General features: G+C 39.4%; 1 protein-coding gene across 11 annotated transcripts in view; it reads left to right on the forward strand.

Annotated features, from left to right (window-relative positions):
- The window catches only part of HNRNPC (heterogeneous nuclear ribonucleoprotein C), a 59,712-nt gene extending 54,480 nt beyond the window's left edge, over positions 1-5,232 (forward strand). For 9 of the 11 annotated variants that reach the window (XM_032343058.1, XM_032343057.1, XM_032343067.1 and 6 more), the window contains 3 exons: positions 412-525; positions 770-930; positions 1,030-5,232. In XM_032343058.1, the coding sequence (XP_032198949.1) occupies positions 412-525; positions 770-930; positions 1,030-1,113 (359 nt within the window). In that variant the 3' untranslated portion in view covers positions 1,114-5,232. The remainder of the gene's footprint in view (positions 1-411; positions 526-769; positions 931-1,029) is intronic. The other 2 variants (XM_032343066.1, XM_032343068.1) reach the window with 1 other exon arrangement.
- The last annotated feature ends 17,618 nt before the right edge of the window (positions 5,233-22,850 follow it).

Consider the following 22,850-nt stretch of genomic DNA (forward strand, 5'->3'; position numbering starts at 1 on the left):
AGTAATGTTTAGGTTTTATACTAATGGCTTTGTGTAATCAAAATAATGGAAGAGAAGATAGTAGTGATTAAGGGTCCAGTTAAATTATTCAACTTTAGGGAGCTAGTAAGTGCTTAAAAATTTACAAAGTGTGTGTCAAGTCAAACAGTACAGAAAGTGCTTTCAGATATAATTGAGATATTCAGTAGGCCTACAGAAGTAAGAACACTGTTGCTAAGGGAGTAGGCACATTAGATTCAGTTTTTAGCTACCAACTAAGTGATCCCCATGACTGGGACAGTATGATCCTGGCTCCATTTCTCCCTTAGAATCCCCTCTGGCTATTGCCTTGTGGTTTAGTTGGAAATGTGTTCGGCATCTGGTAACTTCTGGTAGAGTTGATCCTAATACAGAGTTCTGTTTGTATTAAAGTGAAAGGTGATGACCTTCAGACCATTAAGAAGGAGTTGACCCAGATAAAACAAAAAGTGGATTCTCTACTGGAAAGCCTGGAAAAAATTGAGAAAGAACAGAGCAAACAAGGAGGTAAATGGCCTTGCAGCTTGTTGGGTGTAAACTTGGGTTAGTTACCGAAGATAGTTGAAGGTACATGTTGGAATAGTGGGATATAAAGCAATTGAATATATGAAACTTGGGGAATTTGAATTGGGAAGGGCATTTGTGTGGGAGGATTTAGATTTGTGCTGCAGTTCTGTGATCATTAATGGGGATTGTCTACATCCTGTGGACATTACTTGCCCCTAGACAGACTTGTCCTTCTCATCCCCAGTAGAGATGAAGAATGATAAGTCAGAAGAGGAGCAGAGCAGCAGCTCCCTGAAGAAAGATGAGACTAATGTGAAGATGGAGTCTGAGGGGGGTGCAGATGACTCTGCTGAGGAGGGGGACCTACTGGATGATGATGATAATGAAGATCGGGGGGATGACCAGGTGAAAACCACGGGAAAGGAAAGAAAGAGGTGGTGGAGGGGGGAGCAGGGACACATGGAGTGCCTCTAACTCCATCCTATTTGTGTCTGTTTCTCACAGCTGGAGTTGATCAAGGATGATGAAAAAGAGGCTGAGGAAGGAGAGGATGACAGAGACAGCGCCAATGGCGAGGATGACTCTTAAGCACATAGTGGGGTTTAGAAATCTTGTCCCATTATTTCTTTACCTAGGCGCTTGTCTAAGATCAAAATTTTCACCAGATCCTCTCCCCTAGTATCTTCTTCAGCACATGCTCACTGTTCTCCCCATCCTTGTCCTTCCCATGTTCATTAATTCATATTGCCCTGCGCCTAGTCCCATTTTCACTTCCTTTGATGCTCCTAGTAGTTACGTTAAGTCTTACCCTGTAATTTTTGCTTTTAATTTTGATACCTCTTTATGACTTAACAATAAAAAGGATGTGTGGTTTTTATCAACTGTCTCCAAAATAATCTCTTGGTATGCAGGGAGTACAGTTCTTTCCATTCATACATGAGCTCAGTAGTTGCTTCCCTAACTGCAAAGGCAATCGCATTAGTTGAGTAGCACCTGAGAGCAGCTTTGAGTTAGAGGTATGTGTGTTATACCCCACATAAGAGTGCTATGTGGGGCTGTTCAACACAAATGTAACAATGTATTTTTGTGAATGAGAGTTGGCATGTCATATGCATCTTCTAGAAAAATAATTAGTGTAATAGTCTTAAGATTTGTTTTCTAAAGTTGATACTGTGGGTTATTTTTGTGAACAGCCTGATGTTTGGGACCCTTTTTTCTCAAAATAAACAAGTCCTTATTAAACCAGGAGTTTGGAGAAAAAAAACCTGGTTTTTTATTTTTGTATTTTATAATTGTTTACTTCAAATTCTTTGTTTCACAGCGGCCTCCACAAAAACGCTAGAATGTACTAAAAATATTTTTCTTTGAGTCATAGTCTTCGCTCATACGAACATACACTACTCAAATGATGTGTCATTGGGGTGGGTATCGCTTTGATGTGGAGTGGAGATTCTTGTGCAGAATGGCTTTTCTATCCTAATGAAAAGGTTTGGGAACAATATTAAGATACTTCATTAATGTTTTGTGGTCCATTTGGCACCCTTTTTGAGATTTTTGTTGTGTGCTAGATCTTTCTGTCCTTAAATAGAAGAGGTTCAAACATGTCAGGATTTTAGGAAAATTTGAAACAACTGGAGAATGAACCTCTGTTCCTTTCATTATATCTTTTTAATTGCTATTTAGAGTCGCAGTTACTTTTGGATTCTGAGTCTGTGCCTCCAAGTTCCTAAGAATAGAAAAGCTCGCTCTTCTGTGCTCTGCTATAGTTTATACCTTCCCAGGTGACTGAGAACATTTACTTTCAATTAGTTTAATCCATATAAATAATTTTTGTTCCTTTCTCCTGTGTGATTAATTTCAGTGGTTTTTGTTTTGTTTTTTTTTGTTTTTTGTTTTTTGTTTTGGTCATGATACTAATTAGCACTTAGACTTCTACGGATGGATAGATATGTTACACTTGCCTAACTAATCCTGAAAGGTCTGGTTTATGTTTTTATACTTGTTTCCAGCAGAGCAGGATAAGAACATGGCTAGTTTGGACTATTACCATTTACACAAACCTTGGATTCCCCAGAAAGTTGCTGTTTCATAGCATGCAACAAAGGCATTTCTTTCCAACCTACTGTGGGCAGAAGTCCATTCCTATTTATTAAGATCTCAAAAAATCATTTTATATAACACGTGACAAAGCAGAATAGAAGGAAGAGGCTAATCTCCGAACCCCTTGGACCCCATATCCATAGTACAAAAGTAGCTTTTGTGGATTAATTTGGTCAAAAATACTTCTACTCCCCGCTTTGTTTTCTGATGTAACATGATTTCATGTTACAGAAACTCACTTTAAGCACATAATCCCCAAAATAAGCTGGATGCTTAGAAGAAAGGGTTATGGTTCCAAGATGTCAGTAAAACCTATTTAAGATAATAATGTTAGCTATCAGCAACTAAAAGATGCTGGACCAGTTAAGCCATGCATGAAAGGGTCTACACTTTTAATTTCATATGAAACCAAGTATTGAAAGAAACTGTGGAAAGCTTAAAGGTACAGTCATGTGCTCTTCAAAAATGTATACACACATCCAAGGTTATTGATAAAATGCCGACATTTCTAGTTTGTCTTAATGGGGAAGAGTAATTTCACACTGTATGTCTCAGACTATTAGGAGTTTAAATTTAAACAGTACTGTAAGATTTCTGTAATCATAGATTATACTCTTAATACTTGGAAATTCAAAATCCTAGGCCAAAGCTTAGAGAAAAGGAAACTTGACTGAAATAGCATATAGTTCTATATCTTGCAAGCTGATGAAATGCAGATACTACAAGTTTTTTTTAAAAAAAGAGATCGTTGTCTTAAAGACCATTGGTCTAATAAAGGCTTATAGTCATTGTTAACATCATTTAACTCTGGGCCCCAGGAAAAGAGATTGGAATAGGTTCAATAGAAATAGAGGCAGAGGAGGCATGGGCTCTGCGGTTTAGCAGTGGGTTGGCAGAGCAGGTGAGGTTGAAAAGCTTGACAGTTTGAGAGAGAGCTAATTTTTTAGAGGAAATTCTGAGTAACTTGACAATCTCAAAAGAGCAGGCCTTAAGCTATAAGCTATTTAATAGAAATAAGACTTACCATAGTAAAATACGGTGATGACTTTGTTGGGTATTAAAAATTTCAGAATAATGGTTTATCCAATATGCCCAGGAAATAAAAGAAAACAACCTGGAAGCTTTTAAAGACTGCACTGTCCAGCCAGGATTGGATGAAGAAGGTGGATGACTTAAATCCCTTTGGAACATTTCTGATGCTACATAATTTTTAATGGGGAGACTTCTGTGGCATTCACTGGCAAAGGTACTTTTCTACTTTTGCTATTTCACTAGTGAAAGGAGCTAACTTAAAGCTGTTGGATTGGAATGGGCGACAAATTTGGAACACTTGAAAAGAGGGTTTCCAATAGATTTCAGATGTTACCCCAACATCTGAAACCTGTGAGGATTAGTAGTACTAGTCGTACATGTTTTAAAGTCTCTTAAGAGAACTAGGTGTAAGAGAATGGGAAAATGCAAACAAGAACAATAGAATTATGATAAATTGGAAAGGAGTCAAATGAGTATTAAGAATATAATGGAAGAAAGGGTAGATTAAAAATAAGCATCATTAAAGCCATACAGTAACTATAAAATACCAGTAAAGGAATCTAGTGAATAACTTAGCAGCAGTATGTTGATACAAACGTGTAAGTAGCTAGGGGAAGGAAATCTTGCAGGTATGATATGCAAAGTAAAGAAATGGAAGCCGAGACACTATACTTCACAAACATTGGTGGTTTTAGGTAAACTGGATGATAACAGTGGGATGTGTTGTGGAAGTAGTTGGGAAATAGAGAAATAGCTAGGTACTTATTTTTAGGAAAGTGAGAAAACAGCATCATTGATTGTGGCCTTGGAGAATAAAGGATTTAGCCATAGAAGTTGATCTTTTTATTTAGTTTGAGGAAAATTTGCCTGTACCACTGTCAAAATGGGGTTTGAGTTTTATACCCTAGTTCAGATCACACTGACCAAGGAAATGCATTTCAGTTGAGTTTTAGATGGACAAGGAAAAAGTACAGTGATACCTTGAAGCCAGTCAAAAATAGTAAACACAGATCTGACAGAAATGGGAGTGACCAGTAAATGAGCTACATATGATATGTATAGAATGGGCTGGTAAGTAACTGTAGTGACTCGTTTGCTTTATCAATGCTGTTTATCTCATAGAGAACAGGTACCATTTATATTGTATTATTTGATGAATAAGGGGCTCTCAGAGAATTTCTAGTGTTTTTAGAAAGACCTTGGGATAAAGTAAAAATTGGGCCAGCTAAATAGTACAGAAAAAGCTAGATTTAGAGGTACACCTGACTGGGATGACAGAATTCCAAATGTTTAGAGAGAATAAATTAGAGGTGTTGGAAAATTACGTTTGAATTTCAGTTAATCAGATTAATCCTAATCAGGAAGACCTCAAAAGAACATGTGGTTGCATTAGTAACTTTCAAATTAATTTTTTAAAAAAATAGTCCTATTACGAAAAACAGGGCCTGTGTGGAGAGTTGGAGTTAAAAACCCTGTTTGAGTTGGGGTGGACTTCTCCCTGACCTTAAGTCAGAACTACAGTAGAAGGGATAGTGTAATGGGGTGAATGCCAAAAAAAAAAAAAAATAGTAGCAGCTTAATAGGAGTAGAAGCCCAGGATTTTTGTGTGTCACACAAAGGAGAAGTTGAGGGAAATAAAAATGTTCTGAAGATTTAACAAAAATTTGGTTGTGCAAAATGACTCTTAAGCTTTTTATAAACCTAAAGTTGTTACCAAAAATAATTTTAGTATGTTAAATGAGTTATCAGGTAGATCTCAACTTCAGTTGTACATTAGAATTACCAAGGGAGCTTTAAAATTCTTGACATCCAGGTGTGCACTCCAGACCAATTAAATCTCTGCAGTTGGGACTCTTGACAATAACTTTCAGTTTGCTAGCAGTAAGGGGAACCCCGGCACCAAGAGGCAAAAAGTGCCCTTTCCAAGGTTAAGAAGGTAGAAGGGAGCAATTAGAACTTTCAAGAGAGGGTGTCTTGAGTGATGCCTAATAAGTTAGTAAAGAATGTTCGTATCATATGTTAAGTGGTTTAAGACAAGTGCTTACAATAAGAAAAAGCATGGTGACTATGCTTTATTTAAAATGAGAGCATCTGGTGAAAGGGTGAGCCTGTATCTCCCCTGAAATCTATGGCCAAAGTATAGCAAGCACTGATGGGGCAGTGTCTAGGTAGGGTTAAAAGGTGAGAAAAGCTAGGGTGGAGGGAGAGAGAAAGTCTTTGTTCTCTGAGGTTATAAGAAAACATGTTAAAGCCGACATTATCCATCCACCACTCTTAAAACTATTGCACTCTCCAATACAACTTCCTGTGATGGAAATATTTCATAATGCATTGACTAATGTGCTAGCCCTGTCACTGCTGAGCCTTTGAAATGTGGCTAGTGTGACTGAGTAATTGGGTTTTTCAGTTTTGTTTTTAATCTGAATAATGTGGCTATCTTACTGGATAGTGTAGTGCTACAAAATGAACAGTTTCTAAAAAGTACAGATATTGATAAACTAGCTGTATGTAACTTAGGTGCACAAATGTGACTTTCCAAGGTGTTTCGTGTCCTGAGTTCATGGAAAGTAAGTGTTTCTAGGCCCTAGACCTCAATATCAAAGACTCCTTAGAACATCCCTAGACTAACATGGAATACTTGACTAGTAGGTCATCTACAACTATAGGCAGAGTCTGTGTTACCCTCATTTAGCAGTGTTTCTTGGAAAATATATATATATTTTTTAATAAAATCTTCAGTGGGAACCTATCTTGTCAGTGGGTGCCCAAGGCTCAAGGAAGATACAAGTTGTAGATGCGTCCAAGAATGCCGCTGGCAAGCATTTAGGATAAAATCTTAGTTGATTTTCACACGACCCTATACATGTGTATGGAAGTAATTCCTGTTTCAAAGAGTCAAAGTGCCTTGTTGAAAGCCCCATAGGTAATAAATGGTAGAGCCAACATTGCGGCTTGTGATATGGCTTAACCATTGATTCTGGACCTAAGGAGAGGAAATGGTATCTTGATATCTTTGAGCTTACATCCTGAACCCCCCAAAATGATAAAACTCTCTCCAAAGCACGATAATAGACTAGGGTCCCAGCACCTTCTCTTAAATTCAACATAAGGAAAAAATAACCTTAGCATTTTTCTCTTGATTATATACACTGAATACTAGAGTGGTTCATAAGACTTGAACATTTGGAAACACATCTTGAAAAACACTTGGCCAAGAGCAGAAACGGCTGGGTTATGCAGCATCGTTGGGCTTTAGAAATGAAGAGGCTAGACTTTCCCATCTTGAAAAACACCTGGCTAAGAGCAGAAACTGCTGGGTTATGCAGCATCATTGGGCTTTAGAAATGAAGAGGCTAGACTTTCCCATCTTTTTTCCTTAGCTGTTTCCAGGGAACCCAGGGGCACTGTTACAAACCATTTCTTGTATCTGAAACTTTACAAATACTTGGTAAAAATCATCATCTGTCAGGACAGTAGTAGTCTGATTACACCTTCAACCCTGTACCCATGATGCCTGCTTGGTCCTTTAGAAGAAGCACCTGGAAATGTCATTACAAGAGCGTCCTAAAAAGGATTTGGTCTTTGCCAAAAGGATTATTAATGTTAAAGGGGTTTAGTAACACAGTTTGTCACTTGCAGACCCACACAAGCTGCAATAACAAGTTTCTGGTATGAATGTGGGACTTCAGTGACTCAAACTTCATGCATTTACTGCTTGGTGAAGAATTTTAGTAGTTCCCTTCCAAACTTAGGAATCTTCCTATGGTCTTAAAGTCTTGGGGTCTGATAAATTTTTTGCCTATTTTGCCCTGCCTTAAAGGATACTTGCTTTACAGAGGTATGAATGAGATCCTTAAAGCTTCTCCTGGCCCCCTTGGGGGATATTACCCACCCAGGGCGTGTAGTGGAGCCAACAGGTCGGCTAGATGGTTAGAGCCAGCTGCCTGCCCAGCCTCACTCAGTATTCCTCTCCCTACTCAAGAACCTGTAATACTCCATTTTGTTAGTTTCCTCATCCAGCCAAATCTCTGCTTCCCAGGACTTGATATGGACGCCGCAAAGTTCTTTAGCAGCATCTAGGTCATTCACAAAGTGCCAGAAGCTGCTGGGGTTTAGTTGCCAGGAAGTTACCTGCTTAACTGCTGGAAATGCTCAGTGGTCTGCTTTGACTTGGGCAATAGGAGCAACAGCCCTTAGTAGAATCTACTGTGGTGGGGAGAGGGGGGGATTATAGCCACATCCTAAATTGCCCACTGTTAACCTGACCACCTGTGGAGATGGCTTCAGTGTTTGCTGTCAGTGTTTTCATTCCCTCAGCTGGGCATACAATCCTGATTCATTCCCCTGGTGGGGCCCAGCACCTGCCTGGGTATATACTCAGGTCCCTGCTATCTCCCTTTCAGCCTGTGGATGAGGCACATGGCAGTACCACTCCTCTGGAGTTCATCCAGTCTTGTCCTCTTAAGCACATAACCTAAGTGTAAGGATATACATCACCCCTTCAAAATAATTAACCCTCCAGCACAGTCTCTCACTAGGCCAAATAGTCTTCACGCAAATGATTGGAAGGTTTATTTTCCCTAGATCTCTACAGACCTTGGGAGCCTTGATTTTAGCTTTGGTGTATCTGAGGCCTCCTGCCTGACCCACATACACTTCTTTTTCTTTTTGTCTTCCTTGCAAAGCCCTTTGGGTGTCAGTGGTTCCATAGCCATGTTTCCCTCCACCCTGCCCTCTTTTTTGCAACTTTTTGGCACTCGTCAGTCCTGTCATTGAGGAATATTTATACTTAACAGTTTCAGAATATCCTAGGCACAATTCAGTTGCAACATAACCACACTTCATTTTTCCTAAGAAGTAATATGCTAGTGAAACAAGAACAACTACCAAGTTTAACATAATCCATACTCCTGTATCTAGCTGATGTAAATACTTGATTATATTTGCTTTGTTCAGAAAGAAAAATGACATGCCATTTTTATAGCACTGTTAAAGCTCTTGGGCCTCCTAAAATGTGCGTCCAGTCATTTTTATTTTCTCCCAGACTTCATTGGCACCGTTCCAGTCCAAGTTACCATCCCCTTGCTCCTGGTTTACTACAGTACTCTCCTGTATACCCACACCCACTTGGATCCTTTTCCAATCACTTCTCCACACAACAGCCTTCCTGATCTTTTCAGAACACATATAATCATGGCACTTCTTCGTTTAAAAGCCATTCCTGCTTTCCTTGTCTTAAGATAATGACAAAACCTCTTACTACAGTGCACATGGCATCCAGTCTTTCCTTGCCTATCAGTCCAGCCTCTCCACCATGTGCTCCTCACTTTCCTTGTTCGAAATTTTTTGTGCCTCTCACTCCCCAGGCTCACTCCCTCCACCTTTGTCCATTTGGTTCCATAGTGAGCTTTGGTTCACCCTTAAGAGTTCAGCTCAAGTGTTGCTACCTCCAGGAATCCTCTCTCACCTGCCTTTGTTAAGTGGGCAAATAGCTATCCCAGAACGAGGAATCTCTTCTTTTGTAGCACTAATTACAGCCACAGTCAACAATGTGTATGATTACTTGATTAATACGTTCTCAGTAGCGTGGAACTCAGAACAGGAGCCACATCTTTCACTGTTTACCAATATTATCCTGAGTGTTTCAGAGTGTCTGCAACATCAAAATATGTTGAATGAATGGGTGGGAAAGGGAAAGGAAAAAGTAGGGGAGGGTCAGCCCTGGATGAGGCAGTCTTGGACACAGCTTGAATGCCCAGCAAGGCTGAAGATGCATTCTTGTAGGGGAACTTAAGTGCCCCTGCTTTCACTGTAATATTTCACAGTCCTCTCGCAGTGCCTCCAACAAATCCCTAATAATCCATGTTTGATTGCCAAGGATGAGATTGTGCATTATCCAAAAAGGATGGATGTGCTCATTGACATCAGTCTCACTCGGGGCACCAGGGTGGCTCAGACAGTTAAACAACTGTCTTCAGCTTGGGTCGTGATCCTGGTTCTGGGATCAAGCCCTGTGTTGGGCTCCCTCTTCAGCAGGGAGTCTGCTTTCCCTCCCCCCACACACACCCCTCTCTTGTGCTGGCTCGCTCTCTCAAATAAATAGATAAAATCTCTTAAAAAAGAAAAAAGTTAACCTCTTTCAATACCTGGAAGTCCAATTTCCCTTACAAAGCCCACTCTCCCTTTAGTGGGCAGTTCTACCCCTCAACACCTCCACTCTTTACTTTTTAAAATTAAAGTATACATATATACTATAAAATGCATGCATTTTAAGCATACAGCTTCATGAAGACTTAAAAATGAATATGCCTGCATAAACCACCTTTCTGGTAGGATATGGAGAATTACTAGCATCCCAGAAACAACCTTCGTGCCCCTTCCAGCCATTACCCTCCCCCCTTGGTAATCACTACTCTGACCTCTGTCACCATAGATAGGTGTCCTCTGTTTGTGAACTATACGTAGATGGAATAGTGATATTGATGTTTGGGCTCACCTTGGGAGAAACACTTGGATGTAGTTTATTTTGGGAATGATACCAAGAGACAGGACTTGTGAGGAAGTGGAAGAGTGAGTTAAGAAAAAGCCGATACAAAGGTTTGTTATTGGGATTGGGTACATAATGCTTCTTGGAGTTTTCTAAGGATTGGGGCACAGGAGGCTGGAGTATTTGTCCACTGGCTCCTGTTCCCCACTGACTGAGGGATGCCTCAAGGAGGTTCATTTTCCTACAGTTTTGGGCTGTACCTGATCTTCATCGGCTCTGTCAGCATCGAAGGACATTTAGATTGTTTTTGGTTTGAGATAATATTCCCATGAACATTCTTGTACATGTCTTTTGAGAACGCATCTGTACACATTTCTGTTGGGTATGTATATAGTTGGGTGGAACTGGGCCTAGGGTATGTGTATTTTCAGCTTTAATAGATATTGCCAAACAGCTCTCCAAAGTGATTGTACTAATTTATATTTTCATTAGCTGTAAATGAAATTTTAGTTGCTTCACATCCTTTATCAGCACTTGGTATTGTCCTTAAAATTTTAGTTTTTTTTAAATTAGTGTGTTTGAGTGTGTCTTACTTTGCTCTTTGGTAAACTTTTATTGTATAATTTATATACAGAAAAGTCCACAAATCATGTGTACAGCTGTTACTTTTTGCACACTGAACACACTCACAAAAATTAGCAAGAAAATCAAGGATTGGAGAATCACCAGCACTGCAGAAGTCCCTCGCATGCATGCCCTCTTCCAGCCACTTACACCACCATCCCAAGGACATCTATTATCCTGACACCATAGATTCTTTCTGCCTGTTTTTGAAATTCAAATAAGTGATATATTATGTAGTTTTTTATGTCTAGCTTCTTTGATTCAGCATTGTCATTTCAGTTCATCTATATTGTTGCATGTTGTAGTTTGTTCATTCATACTATTGTATAGTATTACATTATACAGATACACTGCGATTTATTCATTCTGTGAATAGGCATTTAGACTGTTTTCAGTTTTGGCTATTATGAATAAAGCTGCTATGAACATTCTAGAGCATGTCTTTTTTTTTTTTTTTAACAAATGTGTCCATTTCTGCTGGGTGTAAATCTAAGAATGAAATCACTGGAATAAAGAGTATTATCTCATACAGGAATAAAGATTATATCCCTTGCGTACCTGCTGTTTTCCAATCTTAGCTATTCTGGTAGCCTAGTGGTGTCACTTGAAAAACTTTTTTTGTTAAGAGCTACCTGGGTGGCTCACTCGATTTAGTCTCTGTCTCTGGATTTCAGTTCAGGTCATGATCTCAGGGTTGTGGGATTGAGCCCCACGTCAGGCTCCATGCTTAGCAGGGAATCTGCTTGAGATTCTCTCTCTCTCCCTCTCCCTCTGGACTTCCTGCCCCACACCCGCTCATGCTCTCTCCCCCTAAAATAAATAATCTTCAAAACAGATTTTAAGAATTTTTTCTTAGAAGTTTTTCTTCCTGGGACACCTGGGTGGCTCAGTTAGCTAAACATCTGCCTTTGACTTGGGTCATGATCCCAAGGTTCTGGGATTGAGCCCCGCATTGGGCTCTTCGCTCAGCAGGAAGCCTCCTTCTCCTTCTGCCTGCTGCTCCCCGTTTGAACTCACTCTCTCTCTCTCTGACACACAAAATCTTTTTAAAAAGTTTTTATCTTTCCACTTTTAAAAATCAGCTTCTAAGAGCACTTGGCTGACTCAAAAGAGCATACGACTCCATCTCAGGATTATGAGTTCGAGCTCCACATTGGGTATAGAGATAAAAGAAATGACTTACATAAATAAAATGTTAAAAAAATAAATAAGCTTCAATGACACTAGGGTGGCTCAGTCACTTAAGCATCTGCCTTTGGCTTGAATCATGATCCCAGGGTCCTGGGATCAAGCCCTGCCTCTGGCTCCTTGCTCAATGGGAAGCCTGTTCCCTCTCCCTCTGCCTGCCATGCCCCTAATGTTGGAGTAACATTAGATTTTTCAGAAAAGTTGCAAAGACAGTACAGAATATGTAAGTGATGAACCACTGAATTCTACTGAAACCAATATTGCATTGAGTGTTAACGAGAATTTAACGTTTTAAAATTTTAATAATAAATAAATGTAAACCTCATCATTAAAAAACAACAAAAAAAACAGTAACAAAAAACAGTACAGAGAGCTCCCCATATGCCCATCCTCCAGTTTCCCTTAATATTAACATCTTAATGCTACCATGGTACATTAGTCCAAATGAATCAACTTCAGACCTAGGGTGCCTGGGTGGCTCAGTCGGTTGGGCCTCTGACTCTTGATTTCAGCTCATGTCATGATCTCAGGGTCCTGAAATTGAGCCCTGTATCAGGCTCTACACTGGGCATGGAGCCTGCTTGAATTTCTCTCCTTTCTGCCCCTCCCCTGTGTTCACAGTCTTTCTCGTGCACGCACTCTCTTAAAAACAAAAAACTCCAGAACTTACTCAGATTTCGGCAGTTACTACATTCACTCATGTTTGTTTCTGCACAATTTTATCACATGTGTTAATTCATGTAACTATCACCACACTCAATATACTGAAGTGTGCCATTGCACCCAAAGAACCCTTATACTATTTATTGTCATACTATGTCCCCCATCCTCCTACAGCTGTTCCTAACTTTTTTTTTTTAATTTTATTTATTTATTTGACAGGCAGAGATCACAAATAGGCAGAGAGGCAGGCAGAGAGAGAGGAGGAAGCAGGCTCCCTGCCGGGCAGAGAGCCCTGCCGGGCTCGATCCCAGGACCCTGGGATCATGACCTGAGCTGAAGGCAGAGGCTTTAACCCGCTGAGCCACCCAGGCGTCCCTGTTCCTAACTTTTGAAATCACTAATCTGTTCTTCATTACTATAATTTTGCTGTTTCGAGAAGTTATAAAAATGACATCATACAGTATGTAACCTTTTGAGACTGGCTGCCTCTCCACACACACACACACACACACACACATAGCACAATGCCCTTGAATCCCACCCAAGTTGTTACATGTAACAATAGTTTGTTCCTTTTTGTTGCTGTGGATGTACCAGTTTATTTAACCATTCATCTGTTGAAGGACATTTGGGATGTTTCCAGTTGGGGGCTATTACAAATAAAGTTGCTATGAATATTTGTGTATCAGTTTTCGAGGACGTATATTTTCATTTCTCTGGGATAAATGCCCAGGAAGGAGTGTCGTGATTGGTGAGTAGCAAGGTAAGTGTATATTTAATTTTATGAGAAATTGCCAAACCATTTACCAGAGTTGCTGTGTTATTTTACATTCCCACCGACAAGAACAAGAAATCCAGTTTCTCTGCATTCTTGGCAAGATTTGAGATCGTCACTAGTTACTTTTTTTCTAATGTAATCTCCACACCCAATGTGGGGCTCAAACCTCAAACTTAAACCCTGAGATCAAGAGTCACATGCTCCACTGACTGAGCCACCCAGGCGCCCCAAGATTATTATTATTTTTTTTTTTTATTTGACAGAGATCACTAGTAGGCAGAGAGGCAGGCAGAATGAGAGGAGGAAGCAGGCTCGCTGCTGAGCAGGGAGCCCAATGAATGCGGGGCTCGATTCCAGGACCCCAGGATCATGACCAGAGCCGAAGGCAGAGGCTTTAACCCACTGAGCCACCCAGGCGCCCCGATGCCGCAAGATTATGACTAGTTTTTATTTTCACTTTTTTAATAGGTATGAAAGTGGGATTTTGTTTTTGTTTGCTTGTTTGCATTTCCCTAATGGCCAATGATACCATCTTTTCACGGGGTTATCTGCCACTTGGTGAACTATCCATGCCTTTTATCCATGTTATAATTGGATTTGTTTTTTATTTTATTTTATTTTTTTTTTTTTTATTTTATTTATGTAAGCTCTTTGGCGAACATGGGGCTTAAACTTAATGACCCCGAGATCAAGAGATGCATGCTCTGTTGACTGACCTAGCCAAATGTCCTTATAATTGGATTTTTTTTTTTAAAGATTTTATTTATTTATTTATTTGACAGAGAGAGACCACAAGTAGATGGAGAGGCAGGCAGAGAGAGAGAGAGGGAAGCAGGCTCCCCGCTGAGCAGAGAGCCCGATGCGGGACTCGATCCCAGGATGTTGGGTGTAGAGCTTACTTAAATCAAACAAAACAAAAACAGACAAAAAACCCTGAGTTTTAAGAGTTCCTTATATATTCTAGATACAGATCATTTGTCAAATAGTGTGCAAATATTTCCTCTCATTCTGTATCTTGTCTTTTCATGTTTAACAGATCTTTTTTAAGTGTTTAATTTGGTAAGGTCCAATTTATCAATTTTTGTCTTTTATGGATCATGCTTTTAGTGTCATTTCTAATAACTCTTTACCAAGAACTAGATCCTGATGGTTTTCTCCTGGTTTTTTTTCTCATAAGGTTTTTTATGTAAATTCAATTTGCCAACATTATAGTACCTTATTAGTTTCAGATGTAGAGTTAAATAACTAATCAGTTGCATATAACACGCAGTGTTCATCACATCATATGCCCTCCTTAATGCCCATCAGTTACCCATCCCCCATTCACCTCCTCTCCAGCAACCCTCAGTTTGTTTCCTATAGTTAAGAGTCTCTCATGGTTTGTCTCTCCGATGACTTCTCATTCAGTTGTCCATTCCTTCCCCTATGATCATTTGTGCTGTTTCTTATATTCCACATGAGTGAAACCAAGTGATAATTGTCTTTCTCTGATTGACTTATTTCGCTCAGCATAATACCCTCCAGTTCCACCCACTTCAGTGTAAATGTAAGTGTTCATCCTTTTTGATGGCTGAGTAATAATATACCATTGTGTGTGTGTGTTTATCACATCTTGATCCATTCATATGATGATGGATATCTTGGCTCTCTCCATAGTTTGGCTATTGTGGACATTGCTGCTGTAAACATTGGGGTGTAGGTGCCCCTCGGATCATTACATTTGTGTCTTTGGGGTAAATACCTAGTAGTGCGATTGCTGGGTTGTAGGGTAGCTCTATTTTTAACTTCTTGAGGAACCTCCATAGAGTTTTCCAGAGTGGTTGTACCAGTTTGCGTTCCCACCAACAGTGTAAGAGGGTTCTCCTTTCTCCACATTTGTTGTTTCCTGACTTGTTAATTTTAGCCATTCTGACTGGTATGAAGTGATACCTCATTGTGGTTTTGATTCATATTTCCCTGATGCCAAGTGATGTTGAGCATTTTTTTCATGTGTCTGTTGGCCATCTGTATGTCTTCTTTGGAGAAATGTCTGTTCATGTGTTCTGCTCGTTTCTTGACTGGATTATTTGTTTTCTTGGGTGTTGAGTTTGATAAGTTCTTTATAGATCTTGGATACTAGTAGCCCTTTATCTGATACATCAATTGCAAATATCTTCTCCCATTCCATAGGCTGCCTTTTAGTTTTGCTGGTTGTTTCCTTTGATATGCAAAAGCTTTCTGTCTTGATGAAGTCCCAGTAGTTCATTTTTGCTTTTGTTTCCTTGCCTCTGTAGATGTGTCTAGCAAGAAGTTGCTGTGGCCGAGGTCAAAGAGGTTGCTATCTGTATTCTACTCTAGGATTTTGATGGATTTCTATCTCACATTTAGATCTTTTATCCATTTTGAGTCTATTGTGTGTGGTGTAAGAGAATGGTTCAGTTTCATTCTTACGCATGTGGCTGTCCAATTTTCCCAACAATATTTGTTGAAGAGACTGTCTCTCTTCCATTAGACGTTCTTTACTGCTTTGTCGAAGATTAGTTGACCATAGAGTTGAGGGTGCATTTCTGGGTTCTCTTCTGACAAGTTTTATAGTCATCTTTTACATTTAAATCTATAAGCCATTAAAAAATTTTTTTGTATAAGATGTAGGGTTTAGATTGAAAGCATTCGTGTGTGTGTGTGTGTGTTTATTTGTTTTTACCTATGGCTGTTCAGTTGCTCCAGCACCATTTGTTGAAAAGACTATCCTTCTACCAGGGAATTGCTTTTGCACCTTTGTCAAAAGTTGGTTGGGCCTACTTATGTGGATTCTATTTTAGGGTTTTCTATTTTGTTCTGTTGAGCAATGTATTTATCCATCTATCTATACCATATTTTTGTTAACTGTAACAAGATAGTCTTAAAATTGGGAGGAATGATTCTTTCTACTTTATTCTTTTATTTTTATGTCTTGATTTTGTATCTTGTAACCTCACTGCACTCTCTTATTCTAAGAGTTTTGTTGATTGCTTGGTTAGTAGCTGCACTGAGAAAGGGATTTTCTCAATTCATTGAGAATACATTTGTAGACTCATCTGCCTAGATAGTGACATCACTGTAAAAAGGGATACTTACATTTCTTCCTTTCCAATATGTGTTCTTTTTGTTTCCTTTTTGTGCATTCTTCCACTGGCTAGAATTTCCAGTACAATGATGTACAAGGGTAGTAAGAGCAGATATCCTTGCTTTGTTCCCATTTTTAAAGGGAAAAATATGCAGTCTTCTACCATAAGTATGATGTTAGCTGCAAGTTTTATCGTTTAGGATAATTTTCCATTTCCCTCTACTTTTAACTTGCTGAGAGGTTGGTTGGTTTGTTTTTTCCCCATGATTGAGTGTTGAATTTTGTTAAGTGCTTTTTGTACATCAGTTGGTGTTATTGTGTGACTTTCTTTTTTTTTTTTAATTTATTTATTTGATAGAGATCACAAGTAGGTGGAGAGGCAGGTAGAGAGAAGAGCAAAGCAGGCTCCCCACTGAGCAGAGAGCCCCATGCGGGGCTTGATTCCAGGACCCTGAGATCAGGATCTGAGCTGAAGGCAGAGGCTTAACCCACTGAGCCACCCAGGCACCCCTATTGTGTGACTTTCTTACTTTCTTCTTTAGCCTGTTAATATGGTGTATTCTATTGACTGCTTTCCAAATGTTGAAAGAAACTTGCATCCCAGAAACAAACCCACTTAGTCACGGTACATAATTTTTTCTATATGCCTGGTTAGATTCTACATGCTCATATTTAATTGCAGACTTTTGGGTCTATATTCATGAGACTTTTTTTTCTTACTATGATCTTGTTCTGGTTTTTGGTTTGGTTTGATTAGTATCATGGTTTGGAAAGGTTCCTTCTATTTTCTTGAAGAGATTATGTAGAGTTGGTATAGTTCTTTTTTTAAACATTTGGTGGAATTATCCACTGAAACCATCTAGACCTAGAGATTTATTTTTAAAATAAGTAACTCAGTTACTTTTCTATTTTGTATTGAGTGATTTTAGTAGTGTTTTATTTTTTAGGAATTGATCCGTCATATCAAAGTTGTTGAATTTATGTGGGTAGAGTTGTTTCACCTATGCTCCCTTTATTTTTTTTCCCTATGCTCTTATTATTCTTTTAATGTCTGTGGGCTCTGTAGTGAGATCTAACTGTTTGATTTTTTATATTAGTAACTTGTGTCTTTTTTTTTTTCCTTTGTCAGTCTTGCTGGAGGTTTTTCAAGATTGTTGATCCATTTGAAGAGCCACATTTTGTTCATCTTTTCTATTTTTCTCTTCACAATTTCATTTTTTCTGCTGTTATCTTTATTATTCCCCTTCTTCTGCTTGCTTCAGGCTTGTTTTGTTCTTTTTGTGGGTTCTTAAGATATAAGCACTTAATGCTATAAACTTATTTTTTTGTGTTGCTGTAGCTGTGTCCCACAAATTTTGATATGTTATAATTTAATTTTTATTCAGTTCAGTGTGATTTTGATTCCCTTTAATTTTTTTCCTCTGTAAGTTATTTAGATTTGTGTTGTTAAAAGTTCAAGTGTTTGCATATTTTCCTATTTCCTATTCTGTTATTGTTTTCTATTTTTTTTAAGATTTTATTTATTTATTTGAGAGAGAGAGACAGCAAGAGAGGCAACACAAGCAGGGGGAGTGGGAGAGGGAGAAGCAGGCTTCCCACTGATCAGGCAGCCCAATGCTGGGCTCAGTCCCAGGACCCTGGGATCATAACCTGAGCCAAAGGCAGTCACTTAACAACTGAGCCACACAGGCACCCCTGTTATTGATTTCTAGTTTGTTGCCATTATGATCAGAAGACATATTCTGTATTATTTCAAAAAAGATTTTATGTATGTATGTATGTATGTATGTATGTATGTATGTATGTATGTATTTATTTGAGAGAGAGAGCATAAGCCAGGGAAGGGCAGAGGGAGAAGCACATGCTTCACTGAGCAGGGATCCTGACTGGGGCTTGATCCTAGGACCCCAAGATCATGACCTGTGCTGAAGGCAGCCACTTAACTGGCTAAGCCAGGGAGGTGCCCTGGATTTCAGAATTTTTATAACTCAATGACTTTTGTGTGCCTACCTTCCTCATCCCTCCTTTTTATTCCATAGTGGTTATCCCATACCTGTCCTTTCATTATATGTTATGAGTGTAGAAGCCAGATATAACTTGTGTGTTTGGCTCATCAGCCTTATGATTGAGTGGAATTGTACTGGAGAAATGCCATGTAACTCTACCTAATGAGTTTCATCTATACCTACCTAGTTTAGATGATGTGATCATGGACTTGAGCTGACACTGTAATGGAATGTGACTACTGTGACCTTGGGAAGGGGTATTTTACATATAAGGTGGACACAAGTCATTGAGGTCCAGGGGGCAAACTGTGATAGCCAGTCTTCAAGATGGCCTCAAGACTTTCACCTCCTGGTATTGATACCCTTGTGTAGTCCACTCCCACAGTGAATAGGGCTGACCTGTGTCACAATAGGATATTGTTGAAATTGTATTATGTCACTTCTCAGGACTATAAGATAATAAATGTTTATTGATTTAAACTACTAAATTATGGGAGGATTTATTCTATGGCAATAGAACACTAATCCAGTGACCAATTAATTTACTTAAATATTATGAACTTGGGGTCTCTGGGTGGCTCAGTTGGTTAAATGTCTGACTCTTGGTTTCAACTCAGGTCATGATCTCAGGGTCATGAGATCAAGCCCTGTGTTGGATTTCAGAGCTGAGCATGGAGTTTGCTTGAGATTCTCTCCACCTCTCCCGCTGGCCCTCCTACTCATGCTTGCTCTCTCTCTCTCTCTCTCTCAAATATATCTTTTTAAAGATATATCAATATGAATCATGAGTTTAAGCATATTTGATAGACTTAAATATCACTGTTAAATATTTAAGGATAGCTACTAATAGAAATAGAAGGATCAGTAGAAGGGGGGAAAAACACATTGAAAAACAAAGAAAATTTAATCCAAAAGGAAATGAAAATAATGTCAGAGACTGGGAGAGGGAAGCAAATTAGAAAAAGTACGATAAATGGAAAAATTAAGTGAATTGTAAAAATAAATTCAATATATATTAAAGCTCCCCTAAATTGTAAAAAAAAAAAAAAAAAAAAAAAAAAAAAGGCCAGAAATCAAAACCAAACCCCCGAATCTTACCAACATAAAAGCACAGATGCTCTGATTGGCTAAAAGAAAAAATTCCAGATATATGATGTTTACAAAAGCCACACCTAAAATTTGGGGTGTTTGTTCTCAAAATGATTTTAATGAGTAACAAGCTAAAGACCACGCAAGGGATGCAAACTCCTTCACCATCAATAAAGGAAATGAGAGACTGAGTAACAATACCTCCACAGAGAAGACACAGCAGTAATCCAGCAAAGGGGCAATTATCCCTGGCTTTCAGATCTCCACTAAGGTAGTCAGCTGTCAAGGATAACATCTGATGGGGTGGGGATCTTGTCCCATTCTTCACCAAGTTGCCTTTCACAATGTTTGTTTGATTTTTGCCTAGTCCATACCAGGTTTTCTATCTAATAAAGCTTCAAAACATTCCTGAATGTTTACTGTGTGACAGGGTACATCTGAAATCAGTTTTTTGGGCATATTGTCATCCTAGAAAGACCCAGAATTCAGGTCTGCTTGGAGAAATTCTGCAAACATAATGGCACAGAAAAGTTGAAAATAAAAGGTTAAGAGTAAAGGGATAGAAAGAGGTCTACCATGCTAATAGTATTCAATAAAACTGTAGTGACAGTATTACTATCAGAAAAAGTGTATTTAGGGGCGTCTGAGTGGCTCAGTGAGTTAAAGCCTCTGCCTTCAGCTCAGGTCGTGATTCCAGCATCCTGGGATCAAGCTCCACATCAGGCTCTCTGCTCTGCAGGGAGCCTGCTTCCTCCTCTCTCTCTCTGCCTGCTTCTTTGCCTACTTGTGATCTCTGTCTGTCAAATAAATAAATAAAATCTTTTTAAAAAATAAAGAAAAAGTGTATTTCAGAGCAAAAAGTATCAGTAGGCATAAAGAAAGTAATTTTGTAATAATAAGTGGGTAAATTTATCAAGAGGACATAACAATATGTTCTTTTTTTTTTTTTTTTTTTGCCTAATAAAGGAAGTTCAAAATACCTCAAGCAAAAAGTAGAGAACTATAGGGAGAAATAAACAAACTCACCATTACAGTTATTCATTATACTCCCCCTTCAATACTTTATAAAAAAACAAGCAGGCAGACTATCAGAAAGGATATAGTAGACTTGAACAACAGTATCAAGCAACTTGACCTAACTGGTGATTATGGAGCACTCTACCCGAGAACAGCAGAATATACATTCTTTTTAAGTCAACATGGAACATTCACCAAAAGGGAACATATTCTGGGCCATAAAACAAGTCTCAATAAATTCACAAGCATTCAAGTCATACAAAGTATGTTCTTTGACCACATGCTATTAAATTAGAAATCAAGAACAGAAAGATCCCTAGGAAATCCCCAAATCTTTGGAAACTAAGTATATAGCTTTAATTTTACTATGATCTTGGGCAAGGAGGTCCTAGGTATACGTTGGCTAACTGGCATACAAGAAAAGCAAAGCTAGGGGCACCTGGGTGGCTCAGTGGTTTGGTCTGCTGCCTTCGGCTCGGGTCATGATCTCAGGGTCCTGGGATCGAGCCCTGCATCAGGCTCTCTGCTCCGCAGGAAGCCTGCTTCCCTCTCTCTCTCTCTCTCTGCCTGCCTCTCTGCCTACTTGTGATCTCTGTCTGTCAAATAAATAAATAAAATCTTTAAAAAAAAAAAAAGAAAAGAAAAGCTACAAAAATGTGGTTTTCCAGTGGAGAAAAATACAAATGATAATTATGTAAGAGTTCAGTTTAGGGTTAAGGGAGAGCAGTCTTTTGGGGCTAATGATGAGCATACTGACTGAGATCTCGTGTAGACCCCTTCTCTCCATTCCCAGCTTCCTAGTCACCTTATTATTCCTCAGGATAGAGGCTCTTGGAGATGCTACTAACTTCGCAAACACATTAATGGGTCTACCTGGGGCCAATTATTCTCACTTCCTCAGCTGCCTCCTAAAATCTCATCAGTGAACACATCATCGTCCCCAGCTGTGAGCTGCTGGGCTGCCCAGGGGAAGGGATGTCTCTCCCCACCCTTGAGATCAGTTTCGAGGACATCTTGGGGAGTAGGAGCTGCTTTCCTCCCATCACCATGTGAGAGGTTAAAGTCTATGATCTCCACATTTCAGTCTATGGACCCAAAGAATCTGGCTTAGTCTTTATTGTTTTTCTACTGAAGGCTTGTGTTCTGATCTCTAGAGCAAGAGCTTTGCCATCAAGTCATATGCTTTATTAGAATTAAATGATTTGCTTAAGAACATGTCAAGCAACTTTTAAGGAGGAAGTTCTCTGGTGTTTGATTATCATGAGGTAATATTCAGATTTCTGGAAATTGTTGACTATTGATACACATTCAGGAAGGAAGAGAATGGCCGGGACAACCATCCTACTCATGGGCTGATTTTCCAGGACATGGAGAATTCCAGCACGTTAGAAAAGGATATTTATGTGTGGCTCAGGAAGATCTGTCTGCTCCCACAGGTACCCCATGGTTTAGTGTTTCTCAAAGTGTGGCTCAGAGATGCCCTGTTTCATCACCAGATTTGGGGGCCCAGCTATAGACCTACTAGATCAAATTTTCTGAGTTTGGGACCAGGAATCTGCACAAATAACAACCTTCTCTGGTGAAGCCTGGGCAGGACACCTTAATGCTTGAGAACCATTGTTTGGGGTCACTGTTGCTCAAAGAGATGCACTAGCTGTTCCTTTGGCTGCCTTCTCTCTATCTGTGCTCCCACTCTGCCATTCCAGGGAGGAGAGCAAGGAGGCAGCTGTAAATAAAGCCCCTTGACTACTCCTCCCTCACCTACAGGCCCCAGGCACTGGTTCTCACTCCTGGACACTAACCATTTCCATGTGAAAAGACCACCCTTAAGTTTTCTTCCTAGTTTTCATTCACAGGTACAAACTGTAGCCAACAGAAATGATGGTTATTTCACTGTCCCTTGGACAACTGATGGAGATGTCAATTTCTTCACCGTCCCTTGCTTGGCTTACTCTCTGTACTCTGATTCTGAGTTTAGCGCAGATCAGAGAAGATGTGAGGGGAAAGTGGAGAGAAAGAAAGAGAGGATTTAAAGCAAGTAATGAGCCTGGAGGTCCTGATCAGTTACCCGCTGTATTCCCTACCACCCTATCCTGTCCCACCCCACCTCCCCACCTCACGTACTCTATTCTGATCATTGACCGCATTCCCACTTTCCTCAGTTTTTCCATTATTTTCATGAGAGAGATACTTGCAGGTCAGTTACCCACACCAAAACAGTCTATTGAAGGAAGATGTAAAGCTAGGGCTAAAGAA

This window comes from Mustela erminea, chromosome 5, assembly GCF_009829155.1.
Source record: "Mustela erminea isolate mMusErm1 chromosome 5, mMusErm1.Pri, whole genome shotgun sequence".
Lineage (NCBI taxonomy): Eukaryota > Metazoa > Chordata > Mammalia > Carnivora > Mustelidae > Mustela > Mustela erminea.